This window comes from Ovis canadensis, chromosome 17 (assembly GCF_042477335.2).
Source record: "Ovis canadensis isolate MfBH-ARS-UI-01 breed Bighorn chromosome 17, ARS-UI_OviCan_v2, whole genome shotgun sequence".
NCBI lineage: Eukaryota > Metazoa > Chordata > Mammalia > Artiodactyla > Bovidae > Ovis > Ovis canadensis.
In genome coordinates, this window is record NC_091261.1 from 73,728,898 (window position 1) to 73,742,974 (window position 14,077).

General features: G+C 45.0%; 1 protein-coding gene and 1 non-coding gene across 2 annotated transcripts; both read left to right on the forward strand.

Annotated features, from left to right (window-relative positions):
- Positions 1-574: 574 nt before the first annotated feature.
- TRNAG-CCC (transfer RNA glycine (anticodon CCC)) lies at positions 575-647 on the forward strand. Its single transcript has one exon. It is a non-coding gene; the product is annotated as a tRNA-Gly (tRNA).
- A 7,858-nt stretch (positions 648-8,505) lies between these two features.
- On the forward strand, positions 8,506-13,631 carry C17H12orf76 (chromosome 17 C12orf76 homolog). The gene is made up of 2 exons (XM_069558213.1): positions 8,506-8,735; positions 12,376-13,631. Exons 1-2 carry the CDS (start codon positions 8,603-8,605, stop codon positions 12,459-12,461), a joined length of 219 nt encoding a protein of 72 aa, XP_069414314.1. The 5' UTR covers positions 8,506-8,602; the 3' UTR covers positions 12,462-13,631.
- Positions 13,632-14,077: the final 446 nt, after the last annotated feature.

A 14,077-nucleotide genomic window follows, 5' to 3' on the forward strand; every position in this document is an offset into this window, starting at 1 on the left:
TTCAGCTGAAGGCAACCTATATCATTGTGAAATATTCAGTCTACAAATGGTACTAAACTCCATGTTATGATTCAATGAGAGTCCCATCACTCACCCTGCCCATTTTGAAGTCCAGCTAAATTGCTATTTTTTTTTAAATTTATGTGGACTGGTTTTAAAGTCTGTTTGAAGCCTATTGAATTTGTTACAATATTGCTTTTGCTTTACATTTTGGTTTTATTGGGCTGTGAGGCACGTGGGATCTTCGCTCCTAGAGCAGGGATGGAACTCACACCTCCTGCACTGGAAGGGGAAGTCTCAACCTCTGGACTCCCAGGCAAGTGCCCGATGCTCTATTTTTAACATCTGCCAAAACCACGCCGGCCTCCGTGAATTCATATAGGCAGCTACCACACTGATCATCTGTTGTTTAGAATTTTGTAGGTGATTACAAGCACACTTTTATTGGGGGACTGGATTGAATTCCAGACAAAATAATCTATTTTATTCATTCGACTAACATTTCATCATAAATATAATCAATTATAGAAGTTTTGAAAATACAGATATCCTGCTGTTTAACCACGACTGGACTTCCCTGGTGGTTCAGTGGATAAGACTCTGTGCTCCCAATGCAGGGGGTCCAGGTTTGATCCCTGGTCAGGGAACTAGATCCCACATGCTGCAACTAAGAGCTGGCACAGCCAAATGAAAAATAAAACAACCCTTCCCCCAAAAAAACCTGTCCTAAATACTAACATCCATTAATTAAAAAAAAAAACACAAAAAAAAACCTGATTGCACAGTTTCACGGAGAGACCTACTTCTGCTAATATTCAGCCATCAGCTAACATTCAAACATTAATATCCAGACATGGTTGACTATTACATGTAAACAAACATGAGTTGTAAACACACCTTTACTTTTCTGGTCATGGCACAAATAACTTGGCAAATTTAAATTTTCATACATGGAAAAAAAGGAAAATAGCTTAATATTTTTATAGTTTTCTCTTACACACAGTATACTAAATAAACTTCTATCATTATTCTGCAGTCTATTTAAAGACTGAATTTCTAAAGTACCTTCAATTGACTGGTTTGTGGGGTGCACCCTGGGGTGTGGCAGGATGCCCACTTTTCTGACCCACTGCTTGGGGTGAGGTGCGTATCTTCTTAACTGAGGATCAAGTTTCCTTTTTGTCTCCATCAGGCCAGATCCTAGGAAATGCATTTATAACAAAGACAGCTGTTGGCATCTTGATGGCAGAAGAGCACAGGGAAGTCAGTGATAGCTTATTCAGTTTAAACCTTTGATCCCCTTACCCGACCAGCTGCCTAGCAGAGCCTCCTGAATCAAAGTTGGGCTTTAAGAAGATCTTGCAGTTTGGGGTGCACTTAAAACACTCAAGGGAGAGATTTTGTGGATAAAATATCTTTAATTTTTTCTTTTGGCCTCACCATGTGGCATGTGGGATCTTAGTCCCCTGACCAGGGATCGAACCCACGCCCCTGCATTGAAAGCACAGAGTCTTAACCACTGGACCACCATGAAGTCCACCAGGTACCTTTATTTAGATGAGGCAGCATAGGAAGGCAGCACAATATAAACTGAGAACATGGGCACTGGTTCAAATCCCTCTAGAAGCAGCATGAACCCAGGAAGATGATGGACTGACTTCTCCCCACAGTTCTCTGCACTGTTCTTAAATAGTACCTATAGTATCGTGGCATGAGGCTTAAAACAGTTAAATACAAGGAAAAATTAAGAAAGAGTACTTCAGAAGTCCTCTTTAAGCGCTTGCTCAATAAATGTGCAGAAGAAAAAGCTAGAAACTGGGTAGGCTTGCCTCCAGAGAGAGGGCTTGGATGGCTATAGGACAGGTAAGGGTGGGTGTTTACTTTTCATCCTGTGCATGGGAGGGGTGCTTTTGAGGCTCGTGGAGAATGTGTCTCAATGTTTCCCATGAGTCCCTGTGTCAGCCCTGTGGAGGGGACAGTGCAGCGGCTGTAGCCCACGTCGTGTTGTTGTTATTTAGTCGTTGTGTCCGACTCTTTGTGACCCCGCGGGCTGTAGCCCGCCAGTTCTGTCTATGGGATTTCCCAGGCAAGAGTACTGGTGTGGGTTGCTAGTTCACAGCATTGAAATTTAGAGATTTTAAGTGCCTCGTCCAGAGTCACACGATGTATGATGGAACTGAGACAGGAACGTAGTTGGTTCCTTGAGGACAGAGATCCCTGAATTCCTAAGACTTCCTGATGATGCCTTATTCATGAACCAAGGGCTCCTCTCCCCCTTTTCCAAAATCTCCTGCCCCAGGGTTTCTGCAAGGAGAGAGTTGATACCCCAAAGGAGGTCTTGAGCCAAAATAATGGCTCAAACCCTGACCCAGCCCCCCACCTCTAGGACTTAATCCCTGACCCCAAACATGACAGATTTCTCCGAAGGAAGCCCCTCTGAAGGACCAGGGGAAGTACAACCATGTGTTCATCCTCCCCCAGCGTCTTCACACTGTCAGCTGTCTCACGCTGAGCTTTCCCGATGACCAGGTGACTACCCCACGTGACCAGCGGTCTGTTTGACCCCTAAGCTGGCTCAGAACTTAGGACATTCCAAACCAACTGTCACATGATGGCTCTGCCAAGATTTAACTCCCCTTCAATGGACAAGCCTTGGATGAGCAAGGAGTTCATACAAATTTAACTGGGAAAGTAGCCATCTAGGCTGGTACCCTGGGAATTTAACGAATTAAGTCTGTGACCCTCAGTGTCTTACTGACTTAAAAAAATATTAAGTATATTAAGATATTAAGTATATGGCTTGATGACTTCTTGTATATATAAATGTGTCTATGAAAAGTGAAAGTGAACGTCTCTCAGTCGTGTCTGACTCTTTGTGATCCCATGGACTATATCGTCCATGGAATTCCCTAGGCTAGAATACTGGAGTGGTAGCCTTTCCCTTCTCTAGGGAATCTTCCCAACCTAGGGGTTGAACCTAGGTCTCCCAAATTGCAGGAAGATTCTTTACCAGTTGAGCCACAAAGGAAGCCCAAGAATACTGGAGTGGGTAGCCTATCCCTTCTCCAGGGGATCTTCCTGACCCAGCAATTGAACCAGGGTCTCCTGCATTGCAGGCAGATTTTTTACCAACTGAGCTATCATGGAGGCCCCAACATGTGTATGGCCAACATCCAAATCAATATACAGAACTTCTGAAAGACGCAGACAGGATGGTTTTCACCATTTTCCAGTCAGTAACCCCCCCTCCAGTAGGAACCCACCATTCTGACTATGATCACCATATTTTAGATTTCTCTGCTTTTGACGTCAAATAACTGTAAACACAAGTCTGCACTCCTTTGTGTTTGGCTGAATATTATGTCTGAATAGTCTTTGAATTCATTGAGGTTGTTATGAGAAGCAAGAGTTCATTTTGAATTGCTGGCTCAGTATCTAACATGCTATGAATAAGCAAACCAAGTTTACCTCCTCTGTGTCTTACGTACTATAACCCATGTCGTTTTCCATGGTGGTTACTCAGAATGATTCTGCAATGAATGATTTTGTACAGGCCTCCACGTGAACATAAGCATGTCTGCTTCATGTATCTAAGGGAGAGAAGTTAGTCCAAAGATAAATAAATAAAAACGTATTGTATGAGTCCACTTACACGAAATGCCCAGATTAGGCAAGTCTGTAGACATGGAACATAGTGTGTTTCATGGTGTACTGGAGGTAGAGGGAGAGGAGAAGGTTTGTTTCCTGTTGATTGAAAGTGTTTAGTGACAGGTTCCAAATGGTTTACTGGTTGTAGGAGTTAGTTCCTGAGTCTTAAAACAAACTTTTAAAGATCACTTACACAAAAGAGAAGGTTCTTTTATACAGACCACCCCCACCCCACCAGGGTGACATTGTTCTGTGAAGTAGAACTGTGACTAGCGTCATCAAACAAACAAAAAAAAGAGGTGATTTTCAAAGTGCTTGAAGTAGATGTACTCAAACTGATGGAGAGTAAAATTTGTGAAGTTGATAGTTTTAAAATTAGAATGTCGATGAAGCCAGATTTCACCCTGTCCCAGGACGCAGGAGCATAAACATGTTTCTGTTTGAGAAAAATGAAAAATGCAAACTTGATTAACAACAAAAAGGGACAGATGATACAGAAGACAGCTGCTTCCTTGCAGTAAATGTAGGTGAAAATATACATTTGCAGCTGTACTTTAGATATAATATATAACTTTCTTGGAAGCCAGTCTCTTATCATTATTTGGCACTCCACTTTTTTTTTTTTTTAATGTCATTGAGTGGCCTGTGGGATCTTAGTTCCCTGGCCAGGGATTGCACCTGGGCCCCCTACATTGGGAGCACAGAGTGTTAACCGTTGGATCACCAGGAAAGCCCCTTGACATTCAACTGCTGCTGGGGTTTTTTTAAAATGTAATCCCAACTGCCCAAGTAAGAAAAAAAAAATGGTCTAAAAGAACATGAAGGTCATGGGTGGATTTCCTGTTTCAGGTCAACATGTGCTGAAATGAATTAAGGATAGGAGAGGGCGGAGGTGAAAGTAAAGCTGGCTGGGTCCCACTTCAGCTGAAAGGACAGGTCAACAACTGAAACAGACATATCCTGTGCTAAAAAGAGTTGGATAAGATATTTCTTATTCAACTCAGGTTTTTGAAGGTCTACCACATAGGGATCCTTTGGGGTGAAAATCACAGCCACCTGACTCGACAACTAAACGAAAGAAAAAAATTAAAGAAAGACTTCCTTGCTAGTCCAGTGATTAAGACTGTGTTTCCAAAGCAGGGAGTGTGGGTTCAATCCCTGGTCATGGAACTAAGATTCCATGGTGCAACCAGAAAATAAAATTTTTTTTAAAAAAAGAAAGAAATTTATCAGCTTAAGTGACTGCAAAGTCTAGCCTCGTTGTCTGGAGCTAGATGCTAATGTCATCCGACTTCATTTTCATCTCTACAGTCATCACAGACCTCCTTTCTTCTGTGTTGGTTTTGTCAACTGAAGAAAAAAAAATATCCACAACCTAAAAGTTGAGAGTTATGTTTCATTCAGTGGGAATATTTAGGACTTCAAGCCCCTGGAGACAGCATCTCAAGTAATCCTGAGAGAACTGCTCTGAGGAGGTGAGGGAAGGAGTCAGGTTATATAGAAGTTTTACAACAAAGGGCAGGTAGTCCAAACATCGAGAGATTATTATTAATTAAAGAAAACCAGATATTCCAAGTTAAGGAATTCTGTGTTTTTCTAGGTATGGAAAGATGGGAGAGTCTGGGGTCACTGAAATCATTCTTTTCATATGCATGTCAGCTATCTTGGGCTAGTATACTGTGTTGCTCACATCCCTGGCTCCCTGGGGGTTCACCATAGGGAGTGGCTGCAGCCCAATAGCTGTCAGATCTCAGGGATTCTTCTCCCACCCCCAGTGCCCTTAGGGCTCATGAACTCACGCCGGAGGGCTGCAGTCGCTCATGACTGTGACATCCTTGTTTACTGATATGCCAGGAAATATTCCATTTCTCAGTTTCATCTTCTCAGCAAACAGTAAAAGATTCCAAACTATACCTGAGTCAAGGTGTAGCTCTGCCATTGACTCTGTGCAGCACTGGGCCAAACACTTAACTAAGCTGTTTCCTCATTTATTCAGCCAACATTCCTAGAACAGAATACGCTGCCCTTCCAGACTCTGGGACAACAGTGAGCAATGACAAATCTCTGCCCCTATAAACCTTACATCCTAGGAGGGTGGCAGGTACTCAAAGCGAACTAAAAATTGTCACTTGCCTTCTGTATTTACACGGATGAGTTCATGAGTCACATGACCAGTCAGTGACTTTCAACACACCCTGAAAGGAGTTCACGGCAGAGGTCAGGAATAAGGCACTTTGTGCTCTGGGAAAAACTGGTCTTCAGATAGTTAAATATTTTTTAGGATACTTTATGAGCCCAAATCTTGAATCTTCTTAAATCTATAAAAGCACTAACATCATTAATAGAGACACCAGCTCCTTCTGACTAGCAGTAAACCTCTGCCAAAATGTGTGCTTGACTGCATGGATCCCTCTTCGTTAAAGTCTTATAACTGAGCTGGACCCTGTGAGGCCTTCCCAGGACAGGCCTTCCCCATATCCTCTGCTTTAGCTCCTAAGGCTTTGACTGTGTGGATCACAATAAACTGTGGAAAATTCTGAAAGAGATGGGAATACCAGACCACCTGACTTGCCTCTTGAGAAACCTATATGCAGGTCAGGAAGCAACAGTTAGAACTGGACATGGAACAACAGACTGGTTCCAAATTGGGAAAGGAGTATGTCAAGGCTGTACATTGTCACCCTGCTTATTTAACTTATATGCAGAGTATATCATGAGAAATGCCGGGCTGGACGGAACGCAAGCTGAAATCAAGACTGCCAGGAGAAATATCAATAACCTCAGATATGCAGATGACACCACCCTTATGGCAGAAAGGGAAGAAGAACTAAAGCACCCTTGATGAAAGTGAAAGAGAAGATTGGAAAAGTTGGCTTAAAACTCAACATTCAGAAAACAAAGATCATGGCATCTGGTCCCAACACTTCATGGCAAATAGATGGGAAAACAGTGGAAACAGTGGCTGACTTTATTTTGGGGGGCTCCAAAATCACTGCAGATGGTGATTGCAGCCAAGAAATTAAAAGATGCTTACTCCTTAGAAGGAAAGTTATGACCAACTTAGACAGCATATTAAAAAGCAGAGACATTACTTTGTCAATAAAGGTCCGTCTAGTCAAGGCTATGGTTTTTCCAGTGGTCATGTATGGGTGTGAGAGTTGGACTATAAACAAAGCTGAGCGCTGAAGAATTGATGCTTTTGAACTGTAGTGTTGGAGAAGACTCTTGAGAGTCCCTTGGACTGCAAGGAGATTCAACCAGTTCATCCTAAATCAGTCCAGGGTGTTCATTGGAAGGACTGATGTTGAAGCTGAAACTCCAATATTTTGGCCACCTGATGCAAAGAGCTGACTCATTGGAAAAGACCCTGACGTTAGGAAAGATTGAAGGCAGGAGAAGAAGGGGACAACAGAGGATGAGTTGGTTGGATGGCATCACCGACTCAATGGACATGGGTTTGGGTGGACTCTGGGAGTTGCTGATGGACAGGGAGGCTTGGCGTGCTGCCCCTTATGGAGTCGCAAAGAGTTGGACACGACTGAGCCACTAAACTGAACTGAAAGTACTTAGATAATAGTATTTGATGCACACTTCTGGAATTGCACACATTTGTTTGGATGTGAAAACTTCCCCCCACCAAATGGAAAATGTTAACTTCTTGATGACCATAAGCACATAGCCCCAGGCCTCCTGGAGACTAAGGACTGATACAGTTAACCCCTGTAACACTACCCGGTTCCCTCACTATCAGCCAGTCAGAGAACTATGCATGAGCTGATCACATACCCGTGACCGCCTCTCCCCACCTCCACCTCAAGCTGGCTTTTAAAAGTGCTTTGCTGAACACCTTGTGGGGAGCAAGGGGCTTTTTAGGGTATAAGACATGTGTCTCCTTAAATAGCCCTGCAGTAAGCCTTTCTCTGCTCCAAACTCTGACGTTTTGGTTTGTTTGGCCTCATTGTGCCCTTGGGCACATGAACTTGCACTAACAATCACATTTATACCTACTTGCCCCCTACCACTTCAGAGGAGTTCTTCAGAGATATCTAAGAGTCTGTCTCCTGGGCTATAGTCCTTCAGTTCAGTTCAGTTCAGTTCAGTCACTCAGTCATGTCGGACTCTTTGCGACCCAATGAATCACAGCACGCCAGGCCTCCTTGTCCATCACCAACTCCTAGAGTTCACTCAGACTCATGTCCATCGAGTCGGTGATGCCATCCAGCCATCTCATCCTCTGTCGTCCCCTTCTCCTCCTGCCCCCAATCCCTCCCAGCATCAGGGTCTTTTCCAATGAGTCAACTCTTCGCATGAGGTGGCCAAAGTATTGGTTTTGCCCCCAAATAAAACTTAACTCACAACTGTAACATTGTGCACTTTTTTAGTCAAAATAACAAAATGTAGGTTAAATGTATAGGTAAACAGGAAGGGATTATGAGGGGGTGAGAGAGGTTAGAGTAGGGAGTATACATAGAGAAGGAGTGGGAAGGTTAGCGTTTCAGAAAACCATGTCCAGGTAAAAACTCCCAGAGAAGGTGGCATTTGTAAAATAGGAATAGTGTCTTTTCTTTTTTAGGCCTGTGGTGAAGATTTAATAAGAAAATACATGGATTCGTAAACCACCTTCCAGAGGTCCAAAACGGACCTAAGAAACCTCCATGCAAGGGGGCGCACCTGGAACTCAAAGGAAGGGGGAACGTTGGTCAGGACGGAACTGTGATGGAGGCGGACATTGCCTTGACGGAACGGTGATCCCCTGAAAATTGGGCCGGGTGGAAACGTTAGTCCTGGAGGAACGTGGATCCCCGAGGAACCTTGCTGAGGGCTGAACTCTGGCGGGGGAGTACAGTTACCCTGGCAATGACGCTCTCCCGGTGCGATAGAAGGTGGTAGGCGGGAGGAGACGGGACAGGGCTTCCGGCGGAAGTGACTAGCCTTCCACCGACTGTCAGGGAAGATGCTGCGTTCAGTGTGGCAGTGGCTTTGCCTCGGACTGTACAGCCTCCTGCTGGGACAGGCGGAGGCCCCGACACCCGTGGAGCCGCCAGAGCGGAGCCGGCCGTATGCGGTGCTGCGTGGGCAGAACCTGGGTGAGTGGCCGCGGGCCGGCGGTCTGGTCTGTGCTTTCGCCGCTCCGGGCAGCCGGAGCCTGGCACGCGCGGTGTGGACGGTGTGGGCAGTGTGAGGGCAGTGGGTGCTGGTGCAAGCCCTCTCCGAAGGCCTGGGGCTGAGCGGAAGGTTTGGTCCACTGCGAGCTTGATAGGTGCAGGTTGCATGAATGCCCTGGATAACCCAGGTCACACTCTGGCTCCCCTCCTCTGTGACTGTGTGCGCCCGAGCTAGGCAACACGGCGCAGAATATACCTCACCCCTCGGCTTTCCTAACAGGACTAGTAGTCATAGTCCATAATGATCACTGACATTTGTTGAGCGTTTCCTATGTACCGTGTTGTACTAGGCACGTTATATACATGATTTTATTTGAGCTTCACAGTAACTTAACGAGAAAGGTACGGTTTACAGATAAGGAAAGTGAAACTCAAAGAGGTGAGGTTATTTGCCCAAGTTTACACGGCCAGCCAGGTGGACAGACTTCTCTGGCCGCCCAGTAGTTAAAACTCTGCTCTTCCACTGCAAAGGGCAGGAGTTCCAAAAATAAAGGAAGTGGTGGAGGCCAGTAGGAGAACCTTAGTTTTCTGGGGCTTGAAACATCCTTTTGGGAGGCTGTCATCGAAATGCACACACACATATATACATATAGAAGTACGTGACTTTGGAAGGGGCCGTGGAGCTCAAAGGTTGGCAAACTTTAAAAAGTCTTTTGTGCTGAACTTCATTGGTAGGTCTGTATATCTACCACGCTGCCATGTGGTACTGTTTCTGGATTACCTTGACTCTCCGTGAGTTCATTGTTGTGTATCGACCACTTTGTACCCAAGTACCTTGTACTTGCTCCATGGTTTCCATACATCATCCTGCTTAATACTTTAGAACAGGATTTCTCTTCCTGGTGCTGCTGACATGTTGGACCAGATGATTCTGTTTGAGGGGTAAGGGCAGTGGCGGGGTGGGGGGGGGGTGGTGGACATACTATTCTGAGCACACACTGTCTGAACACTCTGAGATATTTAGCAGCATCCCCAGCCTTTACCAACTAGATGCCAGGAGGACACCCCACTCTCAGTTCAGAGAATCAAAATGTATCCTGACACTTGCCAAATATCCACTGGAGGCAAAATCCCCATGGTTGAGAATCTGCTGCTGTTGTGTAGAACAGTACTATTCAAGGAGTGGTGGCAGAGCCCTGTGACATCTGCAGACTCTGTTATCTGCAAAGAGATGTCTTAGAGCACTTGAGATTATTTAGAAATTTAAGTGTGACATTGTTGCAACATCCAAGCAACTCAAAACCACTTCTAGCTCTCTAAATGGGAATGCTTTCTGGGTAGTGGGAGCTGCTAGTCAGTCATGCCCAGTAGGGCTAGGTAGTGGCACTGGGACAGACAAGTTACAAAAACTAGTCCTTTACCACAGATTGTGAGAAACACTCCCCTGGACGGTTCTATGCAGTGGAAATTTGTATCTCCATTTTTACAGAAGAGGAAACAGACAGAGATTGTGTAACTTCTGTAAAGTCACATAGCCTGTAAGTGTAGATGGAAACCCAGACAGTCTAAACCCCAAACCATGTGTTCTTGACTGCTGTGCTGTGTTGCCTGTCTTGGTGATAATAACAGCTTTCATTTATCATGTGCTTATTATCTGCCTGGCACTGTGTTAAGCGCTTTTCATATAAAATATGAAAAAATTTTTGAGATCTAAAATGCAATTTGTTTGAGTAAGACACAATTGACAGTTAAAAAAAAATCATGATGTGGAGGTGCTTTTAAATTTTCTAGTATTTTGGTTGGTTGACAAACAAACACACAGAAGTATTCCAAATAAGAGTTGGAACTGCCAGGAAGATTGTAGAAAAAACATTCACATTCAGTGGAAAGCTGGACCAGATGTCCTTTGAGAGCCTTCCAAGGCTAAGATTTTAGAATTCTTTCAGAATATATTGGCCACTTTTAATATTATGTTTAAAACAATAGATTCCATGTGACAGTGTTAACTCAAGCTAAAAAACAAACAAAAAAAGAGCAGTATTAGAATAGTTCCAAAACAGTACAAAAACATTTCACTTGAAATTCGCTGTTTAAATGACATTCATCTTTAGCCCTCAGGAAACTCACTCTTGTGAGATGGGTTTCATTTGCCCCATGTTACAGAGTAGAAATGAGGCTTGAAAAGGGGAAGTGACCATAAGGAAGGCCCTAAGTAGCCTTAAGGGCTTCCCAGGTGGCTCAGTGGTAAAGAATCCACCTGCTGATGCAAGAGAGGTGGGTTCGATCCCTGGGTCAGGAAGATCCCCTTGGGGTTTAAGCTCTTCTTTTTTCTTTTTTAAAGAAGACTTACATTCTCCAATTCTAGTCCCCTGCATTCCTGCTGGGAGGTTTGGTTTTGTTGAGACTTTTCAAAAACAGGTTGGGGGGGGGGCAGGGAAACATTGGTTTAAATGGAATAAGACAACTTTAGGTCCAATTAAAAACAGAGCCTTAGAAACTCATGGAATGCAGAACTTTGAAAATGAGGGCAGGTATTTAGGTAATGAGGGCTGTTTTGAACAGAGACCCTTAAACTTCCCTCTGGCCTCTTGCAGTTTCCGTTTTGGTCACCTTCTTCATCCTCCCTCCCTCCCTCTCCAGTGAAAGGTGATCTCTCTACATGGCCAGTTTTTAAATAATAGCTCAGTTCAGTGAGTGTGTGGGTGGGGTAGATAAGATACGCTCAAATTACTCATTTAAATAAAACTTCGGTCAAATCTTGTTGGTTTTGTTCAGAGGAACAGTAACCAGTCTGGAGACCAAGCATGATTAGGCCCCAGGTAGAGCCCAGGTTACTTACCAATACATACACGTACATTTACTTGTTAAGGTAACTTCAGTTTGAGCTTCCCCCAAGGTTTCTGGGATACACACACAAAGAGGGCTGCACATCACTTCCGGCAGGTTGCTAGTTAGGTTAAATCCCACCTCCTTATATCTAGTCTTGCACTGCGGAGGCGGGGTTGGGGGGTGGGGGGTGGGGGGTGGGGTAACAACAATAGGTTCCATTACTCACCTAAGCAACTTAGAAAATTTTGATGTGAAATTCACTCAGAAACATAATAGATTTATGAAGTTGTTTCATTGCTTCTTTGACCAGAAAGCCCTTGTCAAGACGCCCCAAGAGACTGAAGCACGTTATTCTTATTGAATCTCCAATCTTTATGAATGGCTTTAAAAACATAGTTGGGCTCCCTGCTTCTGTTCTTGTCCCCCTATAATGGGGTGGTTCTCCACGCAGCAGCCAGAGGGATCTTTTTTCTAACTAAGTCAGATCATGTCCCTCTTTGCCCATAAGCCTCTCTTTAAGCTCCCTAGTCGACACGGCCCTGCGTGAGCTGGCTCTTCGCTTTCTCCCCGGCTTCATTCCCCGCCTTTCTTGCTTCGCTCCCTCCTCCCAGCCCAATTTTCAGGGGATCACCATTCCGTCCAGGCAGTGTCCACCTCCATCACAGTCTGTCATGGCTGGTTCCCCCACACCCGGCACGGTGCCTGGTACCGAGTGGCATTGGGCACGTCGCTGTCAGCGGACGACTTGGAGAGCTTGAGCTGCCCTTGGGTGGTAACCGTTTTCCTTTTGCAGTGTTGATGGGAACCATCTTCAGCCTCCTGCTGGTGACCGTGATCCTCATGGCATTCTGTGTCTACAAGCCCATTCGGCGCCGGTGACAGCCGAGCAAGCAAGTCCTTCCACAAGCATCTGGGAACGGAATAAGTTGTGTTGCACGCGGGTCAGTGGAGAAGCTGGAATCAGAACGTTACTGTTTGGAAATGATCTTTGGTCTGGACAGTTGGTAAATTCTGAACAATTTAGAGAAAACATCTAGCCGTTGTCTTATCCTAATGCTGGAAGGCAAGCACTGGGCCCTGAGTCTGCTTCTCGGTGTTTCTTCTTATATCTGGCTGTGCTTGTTGAGAGTAAGACCTGAAGTTCCAGGGCTCAGCGTAAAGATGGAGTGCTCACGAGAAAGAAAGCATAACTTTGTGAGTGGTGAAAAAACCACCCTGGATAGGAAAATTTGTTTGAAACTGTTAAGGAAGACTTGACCTGTTGACATTCCCTACTTAAGAATCATTTGGTCACAATGGGATAAGAATAACAAATGTTTTTAATTATCCAGAGGTGGCCTCGATGCCCCATTTGCAAAGCAGTGTCCACCGTGGGGAACGTAGACGGTACCCCCTCCGCCCTTCTCACGCTGCATAGAGCTCTGTGCTCAGATGCCTCCACTGAAGTCAGGGTCGCCAGGTAGGCCTGTGACCACCGGCACCCTTGGGCTGGGAGGCTCTGGGGGCGACCGGAAGTATAGCAGTTGGCCCATCTCAAACACGTTGACTTCCTTGTCCTGCACTTAAGTCTTCCCAGCCCGTGGCCTGGAAGTCAGGGCAGCTTTCTGCTTCTCGGCAGGCGCTCCTTTCCGCCCTGGGTGGGGAGGGCGCGGGGCGCCGTAGATGTGCGTATTCACTGTCAAGGCCAAGGGGCAAGTAGGTGTGTGTTTACACAATTTAATTTCAGCTTTGAAAATGCTGCTATTCATTTGCACTGTTGGTGAACTGGAACATCCCCCCGTGGAAATACTTTCATTCTTAACAGTATTTATTTTAAGGGTGCTAGGCTTATCTGTGTTACTAATTTAAAACGCTTATCTTGTTTTGTGCTCCATTCTAGCACAGCACTGATTTTTTTTTTAAACAACCTGAACTAAATGTGAAATAACTGAAGCGAGATACTATAACTGACCTAACGATTTTGTGTGTAACCCTGGGCTGAGCCACTGGCATGTCCACTGTTCTGTGCTTCTGAGCAAAATGCCCATTAAAACTAGAGTAAAGTCTTAAGTGATGTTTTATCCTAGTCATTATTTCACAAGCATCTAAAATGCAGGTGTGTGTGTGTTGGAATCTGATTTAATCTCTTAAGGAGGCACTGTGAAGTAGAGCTCCAAGCTACTCAGAAAACTGAGCCCTAAGTAATCTCTCAAGCTGGGTCAGGGGCCAGAGGACCTGGATTCCTGTTCCGGCTCCAGTTACAAACAGGCTTGACTTCTCTTAGAGCCTCAGTTTTCTTATCTATAAAACAGTGATATACACACTTTATCTTTCTTTATTCTAGTGAGGATCAGGTGATGTGAAAACTAACAGACGGAAGTGGGATCACCACTGCTGGCCTGTGACTGGAGGGCGGAGTGGTGGGGATTCTGAGCGGCAGGGACAGAGTCAGATCACAGGAGCCCACATCCCCACATCATCTGGGATGCCATGTTTTGTTATCTGCCTAAACACTT

What these genes read in the sequence shown, in the direction of transcription:
- C17H12orf76 (XM_069558213.1), top strand. Translation starts at nt 8,603, where the DNA reads ATGCTGCGTTCAGTGTGGCAGTGGCTTTGCCTCGGACTGTACAGCCTC. An exon ending in GCTGCGTGGGCAGAACCTGG is followed by an intron (nt 8,736 to 12,375) that starts GTGAGTGGCCGC and finishes TTCCTTTTGCAG; the next exon opens with TGTTGATGGGAACCATCTTC.